Below are 26640 nucleotides of genomic sequence, written 5' to 3' on the forward strand. Positions count from 1 at the left end.
TATTTATTGAATGAAAAAAAATAAAGAGGGGGATATTTTACTGCAATGGATGTGGATTTATAGATTGGCTTTTGAGCGGAGATAAAATGGGTTCAAGTCACAAAAACATAATAAAACATGTTATAATGCTGTGCACAGGAAGAAACAAGACTTTTCTCTTTAAGAAATTATAAAAAATGGTAGAAGACAATACACTGATTTTTTTCTACCATCAACTTGTCAATTTGTCAGACTGCAAAATATTAAATATCTTTGTGTGCATTTTAAATGGCAAAATTCTCTACTAGGTTCAACCTCAAAGTTTAATATCCTTAAAATACTGCAAATATTGAGTTCAGCATACAGTACTATAAAATTCATTTTACTCGTAAGCTGTTCTGACAAAAATCAGACTCTGTTATTAAATTAGATCTGGAAGTAGAATATATCTAGAAGATCTTTATATCTTTGTTAATCCAATTACCAGAGTTCCTTCCACATGGTTTTAATAATAATGTAAAAGTCTAACCAAAAATACATAATATATCTCAGGTTTCAGATATATGCATTACACGTGTTACATTACGTTTCATGTGCTGCTTATAAAAACAAAATGCAATGTATATAGGGATTACCACTTGGACGGTGTTCTTGATACTAACATTTTTATGAAGACGTTTGCGCTGTAAATCACAACGTTCTTTTTGGCAATATTAAATGAGACAGCATGACCCACTCCCAGGATAATGTAGCCATGTATTTATGAAGCACACAAAAGTAATTAAGAGGCTTTGAAGCTGTTTTATCTAATTACATCATTCTCTTGTTCAATAGTGTAACTTAAGCAAATAAAGAAAATAAGTTGTTCATTCAACTGAAAAATGTAATCTTAGCAGTGATATGGGAAAGAACACACGGGATGATAACCGCTACTATTGGTTATATAGATCTCTCTACATTATTGTAATGTATATAACTACGGACATTTAGGGGCTTATTTATTAAAGTTTGAATGCCAAAAACTCGAAAAATGAAAGGTTTTTTTACTACAAAAATCTGAATTTTTAGTGGAAAAAAACTCAAATTTTCCGGGATTTACTATACGCATAGGATGGAAAAAGTCAGAACCCAAAAAATAAGCATCTCAGACCTGCCGAGGTTGAATATAAGTCAACTGGAGAGGTCCCAAAGATATCCTGACCTGCACTGGGTTTGTGCAATAATCTGAAGATTTTGTGGTATTCGGGCAAAAATTTGTAATTTTTCGGGCGTAAAATTTGAAAGGTTCGTAAGAGTCAATTTTTATAATAATATTTAAGTTTTTTTTTTTTTTTGAGTTTTTTCCTGACCTGGAATTTTTCGGGAAAATGTATTGATAAATAAGAGGAAATAACTCGTACGGATTTGGTCGGAGCACATTTCAGAAAATAATGAGATAAATTCGGATTTTGATAAATAAACCCCTTAATTATGCGGCACAATACTCTGCAAAATTATTGGAAGAAACTATACCCAACATGACATGTCTATATACTGACATGGTCTTCACTACACACTCTAAGCGGAGTCTATGGTAAGATTTTGGAATGAGACCTTGTATCTATTATTGTAAAATGATACAGAATTAATCTTGCATAAACTGTACAAATAATAGAAAGGGGATATATTCTTTCCTTAGTAGTCACATTAATAGGATTCAGATTATGGAAAACTTGACATTTTAGACATAACAGAAAGAAGCTGGCAAAATCCTGCATACCCAGCACAATCCACAGGGCTTTGTGATAATTATAGATTTGACCATTTCCATCAAAAGTCTTTAGAGCTGCAACTGTCATGGCAAAAGCCATCCATCTCTAGTCATCAATACTAGACATCTTCCTTTCAACCCCAGGGACTTCAAAATTTTGAGCGGTGTCAGTCTTTCTCAAAGAATAGTGTAATGACCCCAGAGCTAACTGCTTGCAATTCAGCATCTCACCACAAAAAAGACTGGTTGGGTTTATGATAAAGATTGTACTCGACTTTACTACATGTTTTCAGGGAAAGGAAAAACATTAGGTTATGAACAGACGCAGTCATTTAGAAGAATGGAAGTAAGAATATAAAATATCAGATCTATAAAAACCTGAAGATAGGAATAGAATACAACATACAACATTAAGGGGCAGATTTATCAAGACTTGAATAGTAAATTCCTCTAACAGAATCATAAAAAAGAAACACATTTAAGAATAATACAGTATCTCAACTTTCTAGGTGCCAAGAAATCACACCTGCATCATAACGCATATTCACATACAATATGCTCATGTTTTGGATTGTTATAGGCAAAGTCTTGTGGCTCACATCAGATTTCAGCAATTTTATAGTCTCACACCATTGTCAGCCATAAGAATAATATGTGACTTTACATGTGCACACAGATTTCACATTTTATTAACAGTTAGGACAAATGGAAATGGGTTAAGTTTATACAGAGTTCACAGGGAGAGGATATGAAGGAGAAAAGGGGAAATAGCAAATAGCATGGAATAAAATTGTATCACAGGGAGGAACCCTCACCAAACTGGAAAAATAGAGAAATAAGATGGTTAGGACACAATAGAGTCAATCCACTGATGGTGATTTCGCCAGAAAAAAAAACCTGTACTACAGAAAGCAATGCAGAAGAATACAGAAAATAGGGCGGATATCGGAAAAAAAATACATGACTTATAGTTTTATAGTTTTTGTGCTAAAATCTGCCCCCTCTACCCCAAGTGGAGAACAGATTGTATATGTCACTGTGCCACTGATAAAATGCGCCTCTCACAGATGCGGATATCATCCTCTTGCTCCATCCGCACATGGTCTCTCTTGTGGGTAACTACAGGAGCTGATGGTTATCTTAACTTTTTGAGGCATACCCGCATATTTTTGAGACTACATATTTGTAATACATCCACTACGGGGGTCATTTATCAAATATCAATTCAAGTTTTTATCTCAATTTGAACATTTTTTGCAGCAAAAATCTCAAATTCCAGTTTCCATACTCACATTTTCGAGATAAGTTAAATGCAAAAACACTTGAAAACATGAATATAAAAATTCATCATCTAAAGTCAATAGGAGTATCAGGAAAAATTCAAACAATTTTTAAATTAGATTTTTCAAGATAAATTCAAAATTTGTTGGCTACACAAATTATGAGCAGAATGTAACTTCAACATGTTTGAATTTCATGTTTTTTACACAATCATGTTTTTGAAAATCATGTTTTTTTAATAAATAAGTGCAAGTTATTTCAAAATAAAAAATTTAGTTTTTTTTATCAATCTTCCTCAAAGACTATGGGGCCGATTCACTAAGCTCGAGTGAAGGATTCGAATGAAAAAAATTCGAATTTCGAAGTATTTTTTGGGTACTTCGACCATCGAATTGGTTAAATTCGTTCGAATTCGAACGCAATCGAACGATTTGAAGTAAAAATCGTTCGACTATTCGACCATTCGATAGTCGAAGTACTTTCCCTTTAAAAAAAACTTCGACCCCCTACTTCGGCAGATAAAACCTACCGAAGTCAATGTTAGCCTATGGGGAAGGTCCCCATAGGCTTGCCTGTGATTTTTTGATCGAAGGATTTTCCTTCGATCGTTGGATTAAAATCCTTCGAATCGTTCGATTCGAAGGATTTAATCGTTCGATCGAACGAATAATCCTTCGATTGTAGGATTTGCGCTAAATCGTTCGACTTCGATATTCGAAGTCGAACGATTTTAGTTCACAGTCGAATATCGAGGGTTAATTAACCCTCGATATTCGACTGTTGATGAATCGGCCCCTTAGTTCGTGTTATGTTGTATATTAGGTATAGCTTCCCTTTTCTGAAAACCGGTTATACAAAAAGCTCCGGGAAGGCCATCTCACATAGGGGCAAATTCATTAGGGCAAATTTTCACCAGCGAACGATCTGCCACACATTTCGCACCACTTCGTCAGGTGCAAATTCGTAATAACTATGCTAATTCACCAAAATGCAAAGTTGAGTCTCAGCAGCCAAACACTGGCGAAGTTTCACTAGCTTTAATTTGTCAGCGCGAGCATTTCATAGCAAACATCGTTAGTACTCTTACCCTTAGATCAATTTGAATAGTGCAGGTACATATATGTCATATAGATTTATTAGAGATGTTGCTGCAAATGCTTGAAGTGGCCACTTATTATTACAAATGTCCAAGGAAGCAAAATAAAGACTAAAAAGATCCTCTAATGCCCTAGACATGAACCCGCCATAAAACAAATGCGGCAATCCCGCTTTAAAACGCCAGCATTTTTTTTAGAACGTTTATGACTTTCCGGCATACACAATATAATGTCACTGAGATTGAGGAGGATTTAGCTTAATTTTATCAGTTCGCCAGGTCTAAGGTGGCGAAGGAAACTCTGGCGAAATAGGTAAACGCTCTGTAAAATTCACACTTTAGTGAATTTGTGTAGTAACAATCGTTCACCTGAGTGAAAATTTACCTGGCAATAGGGCACAAAACTATGCTAGCGATGGTCTCTTTCGTTAGCAAATTGTCCTCTACGCCTGTTAGTAAATTGGCGTTAGTGGTGTCTGCGGATGAGATTTCTGGCAAATTTTCTCAAACGATGGCCACTTCGGCCTCTTGTAAATCTGGCCCATACAGTCTTTTTTAAGTAAATAATTCTAATTTTAAACAATAACCTCTTTCTCTGTAATAATAAAACAGTGCCTTGTATGTGATGGTAACTAAGCTGCACGAATCAATATTGGTGACAAAACAATCCTATCGGGTTTATTTAAAGGGATACTGTCATGGGAAAAAATTTTTTTTCAAAACAAATCAGTTAATAGTGCTGCTCCGGCAGAATTCTGCACTGAAATCAGTTTCTCAAAAGAGCAAACAGATTTTTTTATATTCAATTTTGAAATCTGACATGGGGCTAGACATATTGTCAATTTCCCAGCTGCCCCAAGTCATGTAGCACTATTAACTGATGCGTTTTGAAAAAAACATGTTTTCCGATGACAGGATCCCTTTAAGGTTTAATAAATGGTTTCATTAGACTTAAGGTATGGGGATGCAATGGTAATGCAGTCATGCATATTTAAACAAATTTAAGATAAAGGCAACCTCTATGTATCTGGTGACACTGGTATTATGGGAATGTGACGGTTTACAAAGTTTAGCAACATGCAAACAGTGGAGATCATCAGGGCCTTCACATTAAGAGAGAGAGTGTTGCTACAACCATTTCATTACAGACAATAAATTTGCTTAGACATGAGAAAGTGCCCAATGATAATGGTGTCTTTAACATGAGAAGTCAGGGTTCATTAAAGATAAACATTCCCTTTTGCTACCAAGGCTCCTACATTGTGTATTTGTTTTGTTAGCATAGTATTCCACACAACCGCAAATGTTCATCTCTCTCACCTGCTCTGCATATGCCTAAAGAGATCTGAAGCAGACGATCTGATGATTTAATAGCTAATATTCTTTCTGATCGTTCTCAACAAAAAGTTCTTTTTAAAAAAATATTTACAACTATGTCAACAGATGAACAAAGTTCAATTTTTCTTCCCATGGTGAAGAAATGTATTCAGTACTATAAATCACTTACAAGTCACTAAAACATTATTTTTTTTTTTTTTTTAAATCAATGAAGACAACAAACGCATCTCCTCTATTCTTTACTGTAACCCTTTGGAGTTATGGCCACTGTAGATTCTACATTCTACATGGCAAATAAAAAGTTAAAGATGACAGCAGCTGATAATTATTTTAAAGGGGTTGTTCGCCTTTGAGTTAACTTTTAGTATGATATAGAGAGTGATATTCTGAGACTATTTGCTAATTATTTTCACATTTTATTATTTGTGCTTTTTGAGTTATTTATCAGCTCTCCAGTTTGCAATTTCAGCAATCTGATTTCTATTGCCCAAATTACCCTAGCAACCATGCACTGACTGATATAAGAGACTGGAATATGAAAAGGAGAGGATTTAAATGGACAGATGATTAATACATTGTAGCAATAACAATAAATGCATAGCTTTACAGAGCATTTGTTTTTCAGATGGTGTCAACGACCACCATTTGAAAGTTGGGAAGAATCAGTAAATAATTAAAAAACTATGAAAAAAATAATAAAGACCAAATGAAAAGTTGCTTAGAATTGGTCATATTATGATCTACTAAAATTTAACTTAAAGGTGAGCCATCCCTTTAAAGAAGGTTTAGAATAAAGTTACAGAATTGAAGGTCTGGCAACAAGTACAGTTTCTATTCTTTATGCTTTATGTAATTTCTTATACAAATTGCTGAAATAGCTTAGCGCGCAGTCATAAAGTGAAATTGGGAATACCAGATCTATCAATAGAAATATCCAAAATTTAGATTGTATCATGGAATGAGTACTAATTTGAGATTATATTCTTCTATTTATCAGAAAACGAAAGCAATTTCAAGTCGCTGTATTTTTCTCTGAATTTAAGATGGCACTCTTCCCACGAGTGCTGAATAGAGCTGAATTCTGGAGATTGTGCTAGCCAGTCATGTTTCATACCCAAATAGGTTTTTCTTTGAATTGACCTGCCTACACCAATCAAGTGCTGGCCACAGGGTATGTTATGATGCTGAAAAAAAAACCAAGAATATATAAAGTAAAGCTAGCCACTTACACTCTGATATAATTGCCCAGAAACTAAGTTTTGCATGATTTTCAGACCATGTACAGGCTCCGTAAAATCATCCCAAAATGGCAATCAGTCATTTAGTCAAAAGGACAGGTTTGATTGAATATGCACCATTTAAAAGTAGGATTTACACCCTACCGATGACCAGCAGTGGCCTGGGGGTTTGTAATACTCAATTATTAGTTTTGAATTCATCACGTTTAGGATATTTTTTCCATGTTTAGGGTTATTGTCCTATCCTTTCAATTTTGTTTTCCTTTACAATTGAATTATAATTATTAAGATGGAATAGCACATTTGAACTACTTTTCTTTAGACAGCATGATATTTTACAGGGTCCCTAGTGGGGAAACAGATGGAGGCAGAAAAAAAAAAAGAAAAAATATGTACAAATATGTTTTAATCAATGTCACACTATCATTGTTTGCATAATGTCAATATAATCACATGAAGCTGAATATCAAGAAAAGTAGAGAATATCAGTTTAACAGGTTTGTGTAATATTTACACAATGGAATTTGCAAAGTCCATCTGTACACTGGTAATTCTACCAGGACTCTGTTGGAATGCCTTTCAATCAACTTAGAGTAAGTACAAAACACATGATCTTAAAGTCAGGTTCCAGTCATACAGTGAATCGTGCTGCTAGTACTGGTTTCCTCCTTTTGTCCCTTTCAATAGATTACTGAGAAATTCCAGTACACCTAAGCACAAGCCACAAAGGGATCTAACACAGAATGTATTCAGAAAAATGATAAGTAACATTGCAGTTATGACTCAGTTTAGATTTTTACATTAGCTGAGCCACAAGAGATGAAATGCATACCTTATGTAAACAGAGCCCATCAAGATTAGTCTTTGGATCAACAATATTTCAATCATATTCAGAAGCCTTAACGAAAAAGGGGCCTAATTTGCTAAACTGAGTGATGTGCAAAAAATTTCATATCATGTCTTTTTCCTAAAATGCATTTCACACCAGAATTTGAGGATAATCTCATCAGCTGTAAACAAGCACTTTGGGGCAGATTTGTTAAAGTTCGAGTTGTGTTTTCCACTAAAATTAGATTTTTCAAGGGGCTTATTTTGTTCAAAAATCAGTTTTTCGGGTTAAGAAAACCTTGAATTTTCCATGTTTTTTTAAGAAAAAAACTTGATTTTTTTTCTACATTTATTATACCCTGACCATGGAAATAACTCGAATTTGAAAATGCACCATCAAAAACCTGTCCAGGTCATGTAGGAGTCAATGGCAGAGGTCCCTTTAACCATTTTAAGATGTTAATAACCTTCATGGTGTTCGAGTTTTTTTCAGAGGGTTTTTTTCCTTTGAGTTTTTCCTTATATTAGAAACCAGGAACTAGGAGTTGTGAGTTCATTCGAGGTATAAAACAACTCAAAACTGTGACCTTTCATAAATAACCTCCATAATGCTGCACCAAACAACTAGGACACAGAGTTGTACGACAATTGATAAAATTTGATGTAATTTTGCTTGCTTTAAAAATACAAGATGCAGTGGAGAGGGGTATTAGTCATGGGTGGGCTGACCCGAAACATGCGGTCAACCCATGGGTTGACCAACGGTTGGGCAGGTTTGGGTTGAAGTTTGGACAACCGTTGCAGGTTAGTGTTGGGTGTGGGTCAGAATGGGGAAGTACATTCCTCCACTGCTTCCACAGATTCCCTGTCTTGGAACCAGAAACACACATATAAGCAGCGTACTGAGAAGACAAGGGCATGGGTCAGTTGCGGGTCCTACAATGACAACATTTTGTGGGTTGGGGTTGGATGTGTTTTAAGGCATTGCGGTTTAACAAATGTGATTTTTAGAACTTAAGCTCCACTGAGACAGGGACTGGTGTTATCAGCGATTTATTATCTCTGTAAAGTTCAGCCAAAAAGGTTGGCATTATATAGTTCCATAATAATAATAATAATAATAATAATAATAATAATAATAATAATAATAATAATAATATAGCAATAATAGTGAGAAATTCTTCCATGAGGGTATTTGCACTCACACTGAAAAATAGGTTATTGTTATTGGAAAACAATCAACTATGCCTACTATGAGCTGCTGCAGTATTAAACACGTATTTAGTATCAGAGGGCGGTCAGCTGGCTGATGAAAACAAAATAAAAGTGCAGATTGAACTCATATTTTTCGTCTGTCTACACAAATGAGGAACCAGTTAAAGAAGACGAGGAACCAGTTAAAGAAGGTTTCCTTCTTAATAGTCCCAATTCTAGTAATACAACTAATGATGCATGGTTCACACATGAGGAAATTCAAAAGAGACTTGAACATGTTAAGATTAACAAAGGTCCAGGGCCAGATGGTATTCATCCCAGGGTACTTATCGAGCTTAGCTCTGAGATTGCCAAACCTCTTTGCTTAATTTTTCAGGATTCATTGAGGTCTGGCATAGTGCCGAGAGACTGGCGAATTGCTAATGTGGTGCCTCTATTCAAAAAAGGATCCTTTTCTCAGCCTCAAAACTATAGGCCAATTAGTCTGACTTCAGTGGTAGGAAAGCATCTCGAAGGGTTAATAAATGATAAGATACTGGACTTTATAGCAAATCATAATACTATGAGTGTGTGCCAGCATGGTTTTATGCGCAATAGATCTTGCCAGACTAACTTAATTTCTTTTTATGAGAAGGTAAGCAGGGACCTCGATTCTGGGATGGCAGTGGATGTGATTTACTTAGACTTTGCTAAAGCATTTGATACAGTGTCACACAAAAGGTTACTGGTTAAATTAAGGAATGTTGGCCTGGAACATAGTTTGTAACTGGATAGAGAACTGGCTAAAAGATAGATTACAAAGAGTGGTGGTAAATGGAACATTTTCTAATTGGACCAGTGTTGTTAGTGGAGTACCACAGGGCTCTGTACTAAGTCCCTTGCTTTTCAACTTGTTTATTAATGGAGGTGGGCATTGAAAGGACTTTTTCTATTTTTGCAGATGATACTAAATTGTGCACAACTATAGGTTCCATGCAGGATGTTGCCACTTTGCAGAGTGGATTGTCTAAGCTGGGAAACTGGGCAGCAAACTGGAAAATGAGGTTCAATGTTGATAAATGCAAGGTTATGCACTTTGGCAAAAATAATATAAATGCAAGTTATACACTAAATGGCAGTGTGTTGGAAGTTTCCTTAAATGAGAAGGATCTAGGGTTTTTTGTAGATAACAAGTTGTCTAATTCTGGGCAGTGTCATGCTGTGGCCACTAAAGCAAATAAAGTTCTGTCTTGCATGAAAAAGGGCATTAACTTAAGGGATGAAAACATAATTATGCCTCTTTATAGGTCCCTGGTGAGGCCTCATCTGGAGTATGCAGTGCAGTTTTGGACTCCAGACCTTAAGATGGATATAAATGAGCTGGAGAGAGTGCAGAGACGTGCAACTAAATTAGTTAGAGGGATGGAAGACTGAGGGTATGAAGGTAGACTGTCAAGGTTGGGGTTGTTTTCTCTGGCAAAAAGGCACTTGCGAGGGGACATGATTACACTTTACAAGTACATTAGAGGACATAATAGACAAATAGCAAGGGACCTTTTTACACACAAAGGGGATCACCGTACCAGAGGCCACCCCTTTAGACTAGAAGAAAAGAAATTTCATTTGAAGCAACGTAGGTGGTTCTTCCCAGTGAGGACAGTCAGGTTGTGGAATGCACTGCCGGGTGATGTTGTGATGGCTGATTCAGTTAATGCCTTTAAGAATGGCTTGGATGATTTTTTGGACAGACATAATATCAAAGGTTATTGTGAGTCTAAATTCTATAATTAGTATAGATATGGGTATATATAATTTATGTGAAAGTAGGGAGGGGTGTGTGTATGGATGCTGGGTTTCATTTGGAGCGGTTGAACTTGATGGACTTTGTCTTTTTTCATCCCGATTTAACTATGTAACTATGTAACTATACAGACAGGTTAAGTGACTCCTAATAATACACCGAGGGGCATACATCATATGAAAAAGTTTGGGAACCCTTCTTAATTGTTTGGAGTTTTGTTTATCATTGGCTGAGCTTTCAAAGTAGCAACTTCCTTTTAATATATAACATGTCTTATGGAAACAGTAGTATTTCAGCAGTGACATACATTGTATTGAATTAACAGAAAATATGCAATATGTATCATAACAAAATTAGACAGGTGCATAAATTTAGGCACCCCAACAGAGATATTACATTAATACTTAGTTGAGCCTCCTTTTGCAAATGTAACAGCCTCTAGATGCCTCCTATAGCCTTTGATGAGTGTCTGGATTCTGGATGGTGGTATTATTGACCATTCGTCCATACAAAATCTCTCCAGTCAGTTAAATTGGATGGCTGCCGAGCATGGACAGCCTGCTTCAAATCATCCCATAGTTTCAATGATATTCAAGTCAGTGGACTGTGATGGACATTCCAGAATATTGCACTTCTCCCTCTGCATAAATGCTGATTTCGAAGTGTGATTAGGGACATTGTCTTGTTGCAATATCCAATCCCTGCCTACCTTCAACTTTGTGACTGATGCTTGAACATTATCAATTCTACCCAATATTGATATTGGGTAGAATTCATCTGACCCTCGACTTTAACAAGGGCCCCAGTCCCTGAACTAGTCACACAGCCCCACAGCATGATGAAACCTCCACCAAATTTGACAGTAGGTAGTAGATGTGTTTCTTGAAATGCAGTGTTCTTCTTCCGCCATGCAAAGTGCTTTTTGATATGACCAAATAACTAATTTTTTGTCTCATAAGTTCAAAGTACTTTGTTCCAAAATGACTGTGGCTTGTCTAAATGAGCTTTTGCATACAACAAGCGACTCTGTGACGTGAGTGCAAAAAAGGTCTTCTTTCTCATCACCCTGCCATACAGATGTTCTTTGTGCAAATTGTGCTGAATTGTAAATCCATGTACAGATACACCATCTGCAGCAAGATGTTGTTGCAGGTCTTTGAGGATGATCGTTGGGTTGTCTGTAACCATTCTCACAATCCTCCGCACATGCCGCTCCTGTATTTTTCTTGGCCTGCCAGACCTGGGTTTTACAGCAACTGTGCCTGTGGCCTTCCATTTCCTGATTACATTCCTTACAGTTGAAACTGACAGTTTAAACCTCTGAGATAGACTTCTAAAAGATCATACTGAACAATATTTGTTTTCAGATCTTTTGAGAGTTGCTTTGAGAATCCCATGCTGTCACTCTTCAGAGGAGAGTCAAACAGACACACAACTTGCAATTGGAAACCTTAAATACCTTTTCTCATGATTGGACACATCTGCCCATGAAGTTCAATGAGCTAATCCAACCAATTTGGTGTTGCCAGTAATCAGTATTGAGCAGTTACATGCATTCAAAATAGCAAAATGACAGGGTGCCCAAATTTTTGCACAGCCAGTTTTTCCCATTTGATTTCATACAACTAAATGCTGCTTCACTAAAAATCTTTGTTCAGAAAACAGCCAGTACTCAGATGTTCCGGGAAATGAAAGACATACCACTGTTATCTTAAATGATTTATTATCTTAAATTATTGTGCAGGCTGAGAGGGGTTCCCAAACTTTTCATATGACTAACATTAGGATTTCTATAGAAGTCAATGGGAGCTGTGCTGATCCTATTGGACCTTTTTTTTAGCCATTCTGACTTTTAGAGGTTTTTTGATTTTTTTTTGTTTCGCTAGTAATTGTTCGAAACACTAGACTTTTAAGAGGTTTCTTATTTTTTTGTATTTTTTTAGCGTATCATTCAGCTTTTTTTTTCGTTCGTGCTTTTTATATTCTGATCTTTTAATAAATTACATGGCATTTGTGGTTTGTAGAGAAAATGACTTTATTCGTGATTTCAAAAATCTCTAAAACAATAATATTGATTAATGGGCTTCCCCATGTGTGAATGTGATAGGAACCTTAGATTGTAGGCTCCACTTGGGCAGGGACTGATGCAAATTATGTATAATCCCTGTAAAGTGGGTGAAGCTGTATTGGCACTAAATAAATACAGGTATGGGACCTGTTATACAGAATGCTCAGGACCTGTGATTTTCTGGTTATCAGATCTTTGTGTAATTTGGATCTTCGTATCTTATGACTACTAGAAAATAATGTAAACATTTAATAAACCAAATATGCTGGTTTTGCTTTCAATAAGGATGAATTATATTTTAGAGTGGCAATAGACGCACAGATAATATCGTACAAAACTAATTTTGTACGATATTTGGTGCGTGTATGGTGGGAAAAGAGCCGGCCGATATCGGCAGAAGACTTGGATATCGGTCGGCTCGTCGATCGGGCTGGATGGAAAATTTTGATCGGGTGCCTTTGAAGGCACCCAAACATCGGCCATTGTTAGTGCTGAATTGTCAGATACAAGTAGAATTCTATTGTTTCTAACTTTATATCTGACGATTCAGCTCTACACTTGTGTATTGAAACGAACAATCTTTCTTGGAAAGATCTTTTCCAAGAAAGATCGTAATTGTTACATCTATGACCACCTTTACTTTGGATCAAGTACAAGTTACTGTTTAATTTTTACAGAGAAAAGGGGAATCATTTTTAAAAATTTGGATTATTTGGATAAAATGGAGTTTATGGGAAATGGGCCTCCAATTATTCGAAGCTTTCTAGATAACAGGTTTTCGGATAACAGATCCTATACCTGTATCAGGAAACAGTACAGCTTTAGGAAATAATTTGGCCTGTAAGGCTTCTGAAACAAAAATGTCAACAAATAAAGATTACAAACAAAACAGAATAGCAGTTACATGACTATTACAACTAATATTTCATCTAACGACACAAGTATTTTCAAATTGTTTAAAAAAAAAAAAAAAAAGCATATGAAAATAACAATGGTCTGGTCATTAAAGATTCAAAACACTGACTTTCAGTATGTGCTATAACAATCGTGATTTGTATCAATATTTCTTGGAGATAATTCCTGATATTTTGTATTGGTTTGTTGGATGTTGCAGTTCAGAAGTTCAGCAACAAAACGCAGTATTAAAAGGTCAGAAAATGAATCCAAAGGAATAAACAGGGCAATATTGCTCAAAGGCTAGAAAAGTATGGCTAGTTTAGTAAAGGAACGATACACACCGCCCTACACACAACCTGTGTATTGTGTGTCTGATAAACCAAGAGCAATGCAGGGACCTGTAAAGAAATAGTTCTACACACAATACGACTTTAAAGGAACAGTTCAATGTAAAAATAAAAACCGGGTAAATAGATTTGTGCAAAATAAAAAACTTCCTGCTTTTCAGCTCTCTAACTCTGAGTTAGTCAGTGACTATAAGGGGGGCCACATGGAACATAACTGTTCAGTGAGTTTGCAATTGATCCTCAGCATTCAGCTCAGATTCAAAAGCAACAGTTATGTCCCATGTGGCCTCCCCTCAAGTCACTGATTGGGTTCTGCCTGGTAACCAATCAGTGGAAACCAAGGTAGCTGAAAAGCAGGAAGTAGTGTTCTGGCTTTTATTTTAGACATCCAGTCACTCCAGCCTTTATACATTAAATTTCTGGCTAACTAACTATATTAGAATCATTTTTTATGTTACTGCACATTAAAAAATATCACAAACAGGAAAACTGACTGACGCTGCCATTATCAAATGATGGAACTAGGGAATTAAATGCCACACACACTTGCAATCAATCACATTGTACTCAGTACAGTCTTTAAGTGGTTACTCTATGACCGAAAGGCCATAATAGAAAGTGTGTTTTAATAGAAATTTGGGCCAAAGAACAGTTTTTAAACAAGCGGTTTGGCTTAGCCTAATTTAAAAAATGTATTTCCTCAAACATTAGGTAGTGGTGATGGACAAATTAAGGCAGCCAAAATGTATAACCATTAAAGCACATTTTGTGGCCAAATGTAAACACATTTTCATTGCCAAAATAAATAAATAAATAAATGAGACACCTCAATTGCTAATAACATGTACAAAAGTCATTCACGCATGAGAAATGAGAACAGCTCAAGCACCAAGTTTTAGTCCCAGTCAGCCCTGATAGTGATTAAAGGCTTCATTGGCTCACATTCAATTCAATCCAGTGTTACATTCTTTGTTCAGGGCCAGGTCTTTCACTGGGGGGCCTATTTATCATGCTGGGTAAAAAGAATGTTAACCATTTACACCACACATCACCAGGCGTCACAGTGTAAAAAACAGCTTATTTATGAATTTGTGTATTTATTTTCAGTGGTCCCATACCTCTTTGTCAAATTATGACAGGTTGGTAGTTTAAAAACGATGTATGGCCGGCGTAAAATAAAACACACACCTTGATAAGTTTGCCATTTATTTTACATGGCTTTTTACTGTTTACTTTTTTGGCATTATTTGCTTTACACAGTATGATAAATAGGCCCCTAGTTCACTTCATACATAATTATGAATGCCATTTAGTTAAGCAGGTAAACCTCAGGAAGAAGGAGTGCATAGCACATGATGGAGGGAAAAGCAGAAAGAATGGCATGGGGAGGCAGTAAAAATAAAGGGAGAGAAGTAGTGATATGTGGATGAACAAAAAGGTCAATCTGCACCCAACCCTATCCAGCCCTCTTCCAACCCAACCCAGCACACCTTCTCCAGTGCTCAAACAGGACATTATTGAATTAGAGAGGCTACAGACAGAGGCTGAGTCGCTATGTTTGGCATAGTCATACAGGCTAATACATAAGATAGCTTTAAAAAGGGGTAGGATGGCTTTTTAGCAAGTGAGGGAATACAGGGTTATGGAAGATAACTCATAGTACAAGTTGATCCAGTGACTGGTCAGATTTCCATCTTGGAGTCAGGAAGGAATTTTTTCTCCTGCAATGCTTAACCCTTGTTATTAACACAGTAAATATTGTATCTCAAAGTAAAACGGACTCCTGTGCTTATAGCCTTTCATTACAGAAAAAGTCATTTTAACACATTTCCCTGATTTTACACAATTTTTCTTAGTCCCCTGAAAAACGTAAAATGGGGGTTCTGCTGTAGTAATACTAGGTGCCAGTAGGAGGAACAGCTGCTTCCATTACATGGAGTGAAGTTTGTGCTTGCTGAACCTCACAGAGAGACTAAAGATGCAAACTTTGCACGGTGTATATCTGTAGAAATAAGTCAAATCAGCTGGACTTGCTATGTTTTTTCCTTGAAAACTTTTCACCAGTCATCCAATTGGCTTTCTCAATACAGAATAACATATTCTATATATAATTGAGTGAAAGCCCTAATTGTCCTGACTTTTTTCAGGCTAAACCCAATGTAGACAACGATAACTTTAAATTGAGATTGGTGCCACTCCCACTGATTTATACAGGACCTCGACAGGCCTGAGATGGTGGATTTTCAAATTCGGCCTTTCTGCAGCATCGGGGTATAATAAACCTCAAAAAATTTGAGGTTTTTTCCCACTAAAAATTCCAGATAAATTCGAGGTTTAGCAAATAACCCTTTATAATTAGGGGTTCTCATCTATCAACTAACAGCCCTGATGCGCATTTTGCCACTTCAGTTTCCTCATGATGATGATGAAATCATCATGAGTCATAGGTCAGGTTGGGGGTCTTATCTATATTTTTGTTTATCTTATATAATATCATGTGTATTATCTATATTTTACTCCTTTATATGTTTAAAAGTTTTTTCTGCCCCTGCCCACTCCTGATGATGTCACTTCCAGTTTGCAGCAGCAGCACTTCCTGCTAAATGGTGATCAGAAGGGCAATTACGGGTTGGGCAACCGTGGGCAAAATTGCAGGCTGCGGGTCCGGGTTTCAAAAATTTGTTCCCCACAGGATTCCAACTCTCTGACTTAACTCAGTCTTGGTTGTAAGGCTGAGCTTGATACTTATGTTGCAAAGCACCAATTTCAGGTACCACTCGTGATTATTAGGGATGTAGCGAACGTCGGAAAAAAAGTTCGCGAACATATTCGCGAACTTGCGCAAAAATGCGAGCGGTTCGCGAACGGTTCGCGAACCCCATAGACTTCAATGGGAAGGCGAACTTTAACATCTAGAAAAGACATTTCTGGCCAGAAAAATGATTTTAAAGTTGTTTAAAGGGTGCAACGACCTGGACAGTGGCATGCCAGAGGGGGATCAAGGGCAAAAATGTATCTGAAAAATCTGCCTGTGTGTGCTTGGAAGAGATAGTGTAGGGGGAGAGCTGTTAGTGATTTCAGGGACAGATGATAGTAAGCTTGCTGGCTAGTAATCTGCTTGATACTGCTCTGTATTGGAGGGACAGAAGTCTGCAGGGATTTGAGGGACATTTTAGCTTAGGTAGCTTTGCTGGCTAGTAATCTACTGTTCTCTTTAAACAACTGCCATACGTTGACCTTGTAGGCATTGTTTGCCCAGTTTTTTTGGACGCAGCCACTGAAGCACAGTTGCCAGAAAAAATATGCCATATAAATGCTGAAAATAGTAATTTTTCGCCATACGTTGACCTTGTAGACATTGTTTGCCCAGTTTTTTTGGACGCAGCCACTGAAGCACAGTTGCCAGAAAAATTATGCCATATAAATGCTGAAAATATAAATTTTTTTGGTTGCAGCCACTGAAGCACAGAGGCCAGAAAAATTATGCCATATAAATGCAGAAAATATGCATTTTTTTGGTCGCAGCCACTGAAGCACAGTTGCCAGAATAATTATGCCATATAAATGCTGAAAATATAAATTTTTTTGGTTGCAGCCACTGAAGCACAGAGGCCAGAAAAAAATTTTGCCATATAAATGCAGAAAATATGCATTTTTTTGGTCGCAGCCACTGAAGCACAGTTGCCAGAAAAAATATGCCATATAAATGCTGAAAATAGTCATTTTTTGCCATATACGTTGAGTCAACGTATGGCAAAAAATTACTATTTTCAGCATTTATATGGCATATTTTTTCTGGCCTCTGTGCTTCAGTGGCTGCGGCCAAAAAAACTGGGCAAACAATGCCTACAAGGTCAACGTCGTTGACCTTGTAGGCATTGTTTGCCCAGTTTTTTTGGCCGCAGCCACTGAAGCACAGAGGCCAGAAAAAATATGCCATATAAATGCTGAAAATAGTAATTTTTTTGGTCGCAGCCACTGAAGCACAGTTGCCAGAAAAATTATGCCATATAAATGCTGAAAATATAAATTTTTTTGGTTGCAGCCACTGAAGCACAGAGGCCAGAAAAATTATGCCATATAAATGCTGAAAATATAAATTTTTTTGGTTGCAGCCACTGAAGCACAGAGGCCAGAAAAATTATGCCATATAAATGCAGAAAATATGCATTTTTTTGGTCGCAGCCACTGAAGCACAGTTGCCAGAAAAATTATGCCATATAAATGCAGAAAATATGCATTTTTTTGGACGCAGCCACTGAAGCACAGTTGCCAGAAAAAATATGCCATATAAATGCTGAAAATAGTCATTTTTTGCCATACGTTGACCTTGTAGACATTGTTTGCCCAGTTTTTTTGGTTGCAGCCACTGAAGCACAGAGGCCAGAAAAAATTAAACCAGTAGGGTTTGCACCCTAGTTTGTAACGGTGGCGGAGGGAGGAGGAGGACGCTAAAGGACAGCTGTGTGTGGAGTCATGAGGCTTGAAGAGAAGGACAGCTGCATAGAAGTCAGAACAAGTCTTCCGGCGTGCAGTAACCCTCCGAGATCCACCCCTCATTCATTTTAATAAAGGTCAGGTAATCGACACTTTGTGACCTAGGCGAGTTCTCTTCTCAGTTACAATCCCTCCTGCTGCACTGAAGGTCCTTTCTGAGAGCACACTTGAGGCTGGGCAAGACAAGAGGTTCATGGCAAATTGTGACAGCTCTGGCCACAGATCAAGCCTGCGCACCCAGTAGTCCAGGGGTTCATCGCTCCTCAGAGTGTCGATATCTGCAGTTAATGCCAGGTAGTCCGCTACCTGCCGGTCGAGGCGTTCTTTGAGGGTGGATCCAGAAGGGTTGTGGCGCTGCCTTGGACAGAAAAACATTTGCATGTCTGACGTTACAGACTGGCCAAAGGGCTTTGTCCTTGCAGGTGTGCTCGTGGCAGGATTACTGGCACCTCTGCCCCTGGAATGTTGATGAGTTCCTGAAGTGACATCACCCTTAAAAGCATTGTACAACATGTTTTGCAGGCTGGTTTGTAAATGCCGCATCTTTTCGGACTTGTGGTATGTTGGTAACATTTCTGACACTTTATGCTTGTACCGAGGGTCTAGTAGCGTTGCGACCCAGTACAGGTCCTTCTCCTTAAGCCTCTTGATACGGGGGTCCTTCAACAGGCATGACAGCATGAAAGACCCCATTCTCACAAGGTTGGATGCAGAGCTATCCATCTCCGCTTCCTCATTATCAAGGACTGCATCATCCACGGTCTCCTCCCCCCAGCCACGTACAAGACCAGGGGTCCCCAAAAGGTCACCACTAGCCCCCTGGGAAGCCTGCTCCTGTTGGTCCTCCTCCTCCTCCTCCACAAAGCCACCTTCCTCCTCTGACTCCACTTCTGGCACCTCTCCCTGCGTTGCAGCAGGTGCCTGGGTTCGTTCTGGTGATTCCGACCAGAAATCGTGCGCTTCCAGCTCCTCGTCACGCTGGTCTACAGCCTCATCTGTCACTCGTCGCACGGCACGCTCCAGGAAGAAAGCGAAGGGTATTAGGTCGCTGATGGTGCCTTCGGTGCGACTGACCATATTTGTCACCTCTTCAAAAGGTCGCATGAGCCTGCAGGCATCGCGCATAAGCACCCAGTAACGGGGGAAAAAAATCCCCAGCTGTGCAGATCCAGTCCTACCACCCAGTTCAAAAAGGTACTCGTTGACGGCCCTTTGTTGTTGCAGCAGACGTTCCAACATAAGGAGCGTTGAATTCCAGCGAGTCTGGCTGTCAGAAATCAAACGCCTGACTGGCATGTTGTAGCGCTGCTGAATGTCAGCAAGGCGTGCCATGGCTGTGTAGGAACGTCTGAAATGGGCCGACACCTTTCTGGACTGGGTGAGAACGTCCTGGAATCCTGGGTACTTGGAGACAAAACGTTGGACTATTAAATTTAACACATGTGCCATGCAGGGCACATGTGTTAAATTGCCTAGTCTCAACGCTGCCAACAGATTGCTTCCATTGTCACACACCACTTTTCCGATCTGCAGTTGGTGTGGGGTCAGCCACCGATCGGCCTGTGACTGCAGAGATGACAGGAGTACAGATCCGGTATGGTTTTTGCTTTCCAGGCACGTCATCCCCAAGACAGCGTGACAACGGCGTACCTGGCACGTCGAATAGCCTAGGGGGAGCTGGGGGTGCACAGGTGTGGAGGAGGAGAAGGAGGACCCAGCAGCAGAGTAAGAAGAAGAAGAAGACGAGGTAGAGAGCGATGGAGGAGTAGAGGTGGTGGCAGAACCGCGTGCAATCCGTGGCGGTGACACCAACTCCACTGTTGTTGTTGAGCTACCCATTCCCTGCTTCCCAGCCATTACCAAGTTCACCAGTGGGCAGTGTAGGTGACATACCTGCCCTGACCATGCTTGGAGGACCATGCGTCAGTAGTCATATGGACCTTTGGCCCAACACTAAGTGACAGAGATGCGGTAACTTGGCTCTGCACATGTTGGTACAGGTGTGGTATTCCCTTTTTAGAAAAAAAATTGCGGCTGGGTACCTTCCACTGCGGTGTCCCAATTGCTACAAATTTGCGGAAGGCCTCAGAGTCCACCAGCTGGTATGGTAAAAGCTGGCGGGCTAAGAGTGCAGACAAGCCAGCTGTCAGACGCCGGGCAAGGGGGTGACAGTCAGACATTGGCTTCTTACGCTCAAACATGGCCTTCACAGAAACTTGGCTGGTGGCAGATGACTGGGAATGGGAACAGGTGGTCAAGGTGGAAGGCGGAGTGGAGGGTGGTTCAGACGGGTCAAGGAGAGCAGAGGTAGAGCAGTAAGATGCTGGACCAGAAGGAGTGTGGCTTTTAGTTTGCCTGTTGCCTTTGAGGTTGTTGCTCCCAAAGTGCTTTGTGCTTGCCGCTCATGTGCCTTCGCATAGAAGTTGTACCTATGTGGCTGTTGGGCTTACCAAGGCTCAGTTTCTGACTGCACTCATTGCAAATTACAATGCTTTTGTCAGAGGCACACACATTAAAAAAATCCCACACTGCTGACTTTTTGGAAGTGTGCGATCTGGCGGTAACAGTAGAAGTTGGCGGAGTTGGCGGTATTGGCGGCAATGGCGGGTGCGTTGGCCGGCTGAACACAGGTGCCGATACATGTTGTTGCCCTGCTGATCCCTGCGGGCTGTCCTCCCTGCTTCTTCTAAGTCTTATTCTCCTACTGCCTCTCTGACTCTCCGTCTCTCCATCTGAACTACCCTCCTCTTGCTCTCTTCTACTAGGCACCCACAAAACATCAATCTCCTCATCATCATTCTCCTCAGATGCATCAATTTCTTCTGACACATCACAGAAGGAAGCAGCAGCGGGGACCTCCTCCTCATCACTCATTATGTCCATCTCTATCGTGTTCTCTGCCAGAATTAAATCTGGTGTAAGGTCCTCATCTCCTTCATCTTCTTCTGGCAATAATGGTTGCGCATTACTCAGTTCAAGAAACTCATTGGAAAATAACTCCTCTGACCCCAGTGAAGAAGGGGCACCGGTGGTGGAGGAAGTGTTACGTGGGGTGGCCATAGCAGTGGAGGATGAGGAGGATGTTGTGGTAAAGTTAGAAACGGTAGAGGATGGGGTGTGCTGTGTAAGCCAGTCAACTACCTCTTCAGCATTTTGGGAGTTCAGGGTCATTGGCTTTTTAAAACTGGGAAATTTGCTAGGGCCACAGGATTGCATAGCAGCACGGCCCCTAGCACGGCCTCTGCGTGGCGGCCTGCCTTTGCCTGGCATTATTTTTAAAAAAACAACAACAACAACAAAAACTCAGTTGGTTTTTCTGGAAACGATAATACACACAGCTAGATGGCGGGTTGAAGAAAACACTGTGCAAATAATGCCTACAAAGTCAACGTATACACTACTACAGCGGTGGATACGGATTAACGTAAAATATATGAATGCTGCTTGAAAAAAAGTAACTCAAGTGGTTTTTCTAGAGACGATAATATTATCAATATTTAGACAAAATGTGAACAAGGTCACACAGCTCGATGGCGGGTTGAAGAAAACAGTGTGCAAAATAATGCCTACAAGGTCAACGTATACACTACTACAGCGGTGGATACGGATTACGTAAAATATATGAATGCTGCTTGAAAAAAAAGTAACTCAAGTGGTTTTTCTAGAGACGATAATATTATCAATATTTAGACAAAATGTGAACAAGCTCACACAGCTCGATGGCGGTTGAAGAAAACAGTGTGTAAATAATGCCTACAAGGTCAACGTATACACTACTACAGCGGTGGATACGGATTACGTAAAATATATGAATGCTGCTTGAAAAAAGTAACTCAAGTGGTTTTTCTAGAGACGATAATATTATCAATATTTAGACAAAATGTGAACAAGCTCACACAGCTCGATGGCGGGTTGAAGAAAACACTGTGCAAATAATGCCTACAAGGTCAACGTATACACTACTACAGCGGTGGATACGGATTACGTAAAATATATGAATGCTGCTTGAAAAAAAGTAACTCAAGTGGTTTTTCTAGAGACGATAATATTATCAATATTTAGACAAAATGTGAACAAGCTCACACAGCTCGATGGCGGGTTGAAGAAAACAGTGTGCAAATAATGCCTACAAGGTCAACGTATACACTACTACAGCGGTGGATACGGATTACGTAAAATATATGAATGCTGCTTGAAAAAAAGTAACTCAAGTGGTTTTTCTAGAGACGATAATATTATCAATATTTAGACAAAATGTGAACAAGCTCACACAGCTCGATGGCGGGTTGAAGAAAACAGTGTGCAAATAATGCCTACAAGGTCAACGTATACACTACTACAGCGGTGGATACGGATTACGTAAAATATATGAATGCTGCTTGAAAAAAAGTAACTCAAGTGGTTTTTCTAGAGACGATAATATTATCAATATTTAGACAAAATGTGAACAAGCTCACACAGCTCGATGGCGGGTTGAAGAAAACAGTGTGCAAATAATGCCTACAAGGTCAACGTATACACTACTACAGCGGTGGATACGGATTACGTAAAATATATGAATGCTGCTTGAAAAAAAGTAACTCAAGTGGTTTTTCTAGAGACGATAATATTATCAATATTTAGACAAAATGTGAACAAGCTCACACAGCTCGATGGCGGGTTGAAGAAAACACTGTGCAAATAATGCCTACAAGGCCAACGTATACACTACTACAGCGGTGGATACGGATTACGTAAAATATATGAATGCTGCTTGAAAAAAGTGACTCCGGTGTTTTTTCTGGAGACGGTAATATTATGGATATTTAGACAGAATGGGAACAAGGTCACACAGCTCGATGGCGGGTTGAAGAAAACAGTGTGCAAATAATGCCTACAAGGCCAACGTATACACTACTACAGCGGTGGATACGGATTACGTAAAATATATGAATGCTGCTTGAAAAAAGTGACTCCGGTGTTTTTTCTGGAGACGGTAATATTATGGATATTTAGACAGAATGGGAACAAGGTCACACAGCTCGATGGCGGGTTGAAGAAAACAGTGTGCAAATAATGCCTACAAGGCCAACGTATACACTACTACAGCGGTGGATACGGATTACGTAAAATATATGAATGCTGCTTGAAAAAAGTGACTCCGGTGTTTTTTCTGGAGACGGTAATATTATGGATATTTAGACAGAATGGGAACAAGGTCACACAGCTCGATGGCGGGTTGAAGAAAACAGTGTGCAAATAATGCCTACAAGGCCAACGTATACACTACTACAGCGGTGGATACGGATTACGTAAAATATATTATGGCTGCTTGAAAAAAGTGACTCCGGTGTTTTTTCTGGAGACGGTAATATTATGGATATTTAGACAGAATGTGAACAAGGTCACACAGCTCGATGGCGGGTTGAAGAAAACAGTGTGCAAATAATGCCTACAGGGCAAATAATGCCTAAAAGGTCAACTTATACACTACTACAGCGGTAGTAAAATAAAAAAAAGTAAAATAAAAAAAAAATGAATATTAAAAAAAAAAATTAAAGTTGGTGCTGCTGAACTACTAGGAGCAGCAGATTAGCACACCAGTCCCACTCCCCAACACTGCTAGACTAATAGCACTGGGCTCTTATAGTAGTAGTAGTAGTAGTAGTAGTAAAACAACAAAAAAATAAATAAAAGCAGTCCTTACAAGGACTACTGTTATTGCAGCAGTCAGCAGATGAGATCAGAAGCAGGACAGCTGCCCACTGCAGCTACATACAGAGCACTGCAGTAGAAGGTAGATTACTAGCCAGCAAAGCTACCTAAGCTTAAATGTCCCTCAAACCCCTGCAGACTTCTGTCCCTCCAATAACAGAGCAGTATCAAAACGATTACTAGCCAGCAAACTTTCAACTGTCCCTGAAATCACTAACAGGCAGCAGCTCTCTCCCTACACTATCTCTTCAGCACACACAGGCAGAGTGAAAAACGCTGCAGGGCTTCGGTTTTTATAGGGAAGGGGAGTGGTCCAGGGAGAGCTTCCTGATTGGCTGCCATGTACCTGCTGGTCTGGGGTGAGAGGGCAAAAAAAAGCGCCAACAATGGCGAACCCAAAATGGCGAACGTCGCGCGACGTTCGCGAACTTCCGGCGAGCGCGAACACCCGATGTTCGCGCGAACAAGTTCGCCGGCGAACAGTTCGCGACATCTCTAGTGATTATTGACTTAAGGTAACTTGAAAATATTCACAGCTTTTATTTTCCTACACAATTATTTTTGTTCAATATGGCAATTAAAGAAAAAGTGGCCAGTTATACTGTATGGCTGTTCTGATTTTCTTACCAGTCTTTGAGGCAACTGCAGGGCTTTCCTGCTCCTCATCAGTTGAGCCACCAAAGGCATCATACTTCATTTCACTGGCTGCAAGAGTATCAACGGGAGCAGAATCTTCACTGTGTTGAAAAAAAAAAATATGAGTGAAATTCCAGAATTACACTCCAGTGATGAGTATTGTGGTACTGCAGCACAACTGAACCTTTATACAGTAAAACCAATTAACTTTAATGACCTTCACTTTTAGGAGCAGATTTTTCAAAGGTCCAAGTGAAAATTCGAATTTCGAATCTTCGAGTTTTTTTTAAGTGGAATTCGACTAGGGAATAGTTATAATTCCATTCGAGTTTTTTTAAAAATCTCTAATTAGATTTATCATGTACTGGCCCTTAAGAATTCGAATTCGACTATTCACCACCTTAAACCTGGTGAATTGCCGTTTTAACCTATGGGGGATCCTGGGATCTATTTGGAGTTTGCAGCCTTCCTAATAATCAAGTTTTTTTTAGAGAAAAAACTCGAATCAAATTCAAATTCGAGTTTGCGGGTCAATCCCATTCACCCGAGTTTGAAAAATTAAAATTTTTTGATAACTTTCGATTGGTCATTTTTTTTCCGACCTCTAAATTTGAACCCTGATAAATCTGCCCCTTAATGTAATTACATTAATTACTGGATTTGAAAATCTTCAAAAACTCCTATTTATTCATATCATGCCAAACATACACTGATCAGCTGCCCATTTGCTCCCTTTATACTGTAACACTTGCTACTACAATCTTGTTCATTACTTACTTGCACTTCTTGTTTCTGGCCTGTGTTTTCACTTTCTGTACTATGTTTCCCTTAAATTTGATGAAGTGAAGTTCACACGTTTCTCTTATTTCTCCAAAGGCCCCAACTAGCTGAGGTTTCTGTTTACTTTCTTGTGTTATTTAATATTATGATTTTTGATTACTATTTGACTCGTGTTTCCCTGGTGGAGACCTTTACAAGTGCATTATGTTCCTTCTTTTGCCAGTACATAAGAATAGCTCAAAAGTGTGAAGGATCAGTAAAAACTGAAAACAACATTCAGTGCATGAAAATGTGATCATTTGCATCTAAATGGATAATACAGCCAGTCTACTAAAGTAGAGTAAAGTCAGAGCTCAAAATGTGCTAATATACCTTTTTTGTTTTAGTCTTTCTTGTGCCTCTGATAATTTTTCCTTTAGGTTTCTGATTTTTGCTTTCTTCTCATTTAGAACACAAGTAAATTGAGTATAAAGGGTTTGCTCTAGTTCTTCTTTGCCATCCACAAACTTTTCCAGCCTGAAATAATACATTTAAATATACATTTAGACTATTGTGAAAATGCACTTGCTTTAAACAGTTTACATTCTAGCTGCAACAAAACAATTTTCATGCCATTTTTATTTAGGATTAGTACATTTATAAATCCTTTACATTCTGTATAAAAGTAAAATTCTGACTTTTATGCATTATTTACAAAGCTTTTTAGCAAATGCTAATACAATGTTTTGACACTAGTGATATGCAGCCTGATCCAAAGTCAGCGGGAGCCGCGGGTCGGGTGGGTTCGGGTCAACTACTGCACAAAGTTTGTAGGCCGACCTCCTACTGTCCCACTTCTGCCGGATGCGCTCTTTTTTATATAGTCGTGCACTGGCGGGTATATAAGTAGGAGCTCATGGCGGGTTAGGGTTGCAGTCTTGCACATCACTATTCGACACAACTGAAACTGCACATTTGCACAAAAGCAAGGGGAAAATTGTGTTCAATGATGTACAGATTCTCCAAGGTGATGCACTTATTTCCTAAAAAGGAGCACCAGCCTGTGGAATAAACAGTCTGGTTTTAGTGTTTTTAGAGGTTCGTGAAAAAAAAAAAATTCTCCACAACCATGAATGGCATGAAATGTATAAAAAGATTATAAAAAGCATAAACATAAAACGATCTGAATACGACAACAAAAACCAGGTATGGTACTGTTATCCAGAATGCTCAGGAA

General features: G+C 38.9%; 1 protein-coding gene across 3 annotated transcripts in view; it reads right to left on the bottom strand.

Annotated features, from left to right (window-relative positions):
- The window catches only part of xrcc4.L (X-ray repair complementing defective repair in Chinese hamster cells 4 L homeolog), a 168431-nt gene that overhangs the window by 59745 nt on the left and 82046 nt on the right, over window positions 1-26640 (bottom strand). For all 3 annotated transcript variants that reach the window (XM_041579978.1, NM_001091891.1, XM_041579972.1), the window contains 2 exon segments: window positions 25797-25940; window positions 24636-24745 (listed from right to left, as the gene is read on the bottom strand). In XM_041579978.1, the coding sequence (XP_041435912.1) occupies window positions 24636-24745; window positions 25797-25940 (254 nt within the window).

This window comes from Xenopus laevis, chromosome 1L, assembly GCF_017654675.1.
Source record: "Xenopus laevis strain J_2021 chromosome 1L, Xenopus_laevis_v10.1, whole genome shotgun sequence".
Lineage (NCBI taxonomy): Eukaryota > Metazoa > Chordata > Amphibia > Anura > Pipidae > Xenopus > Xenopus laevis.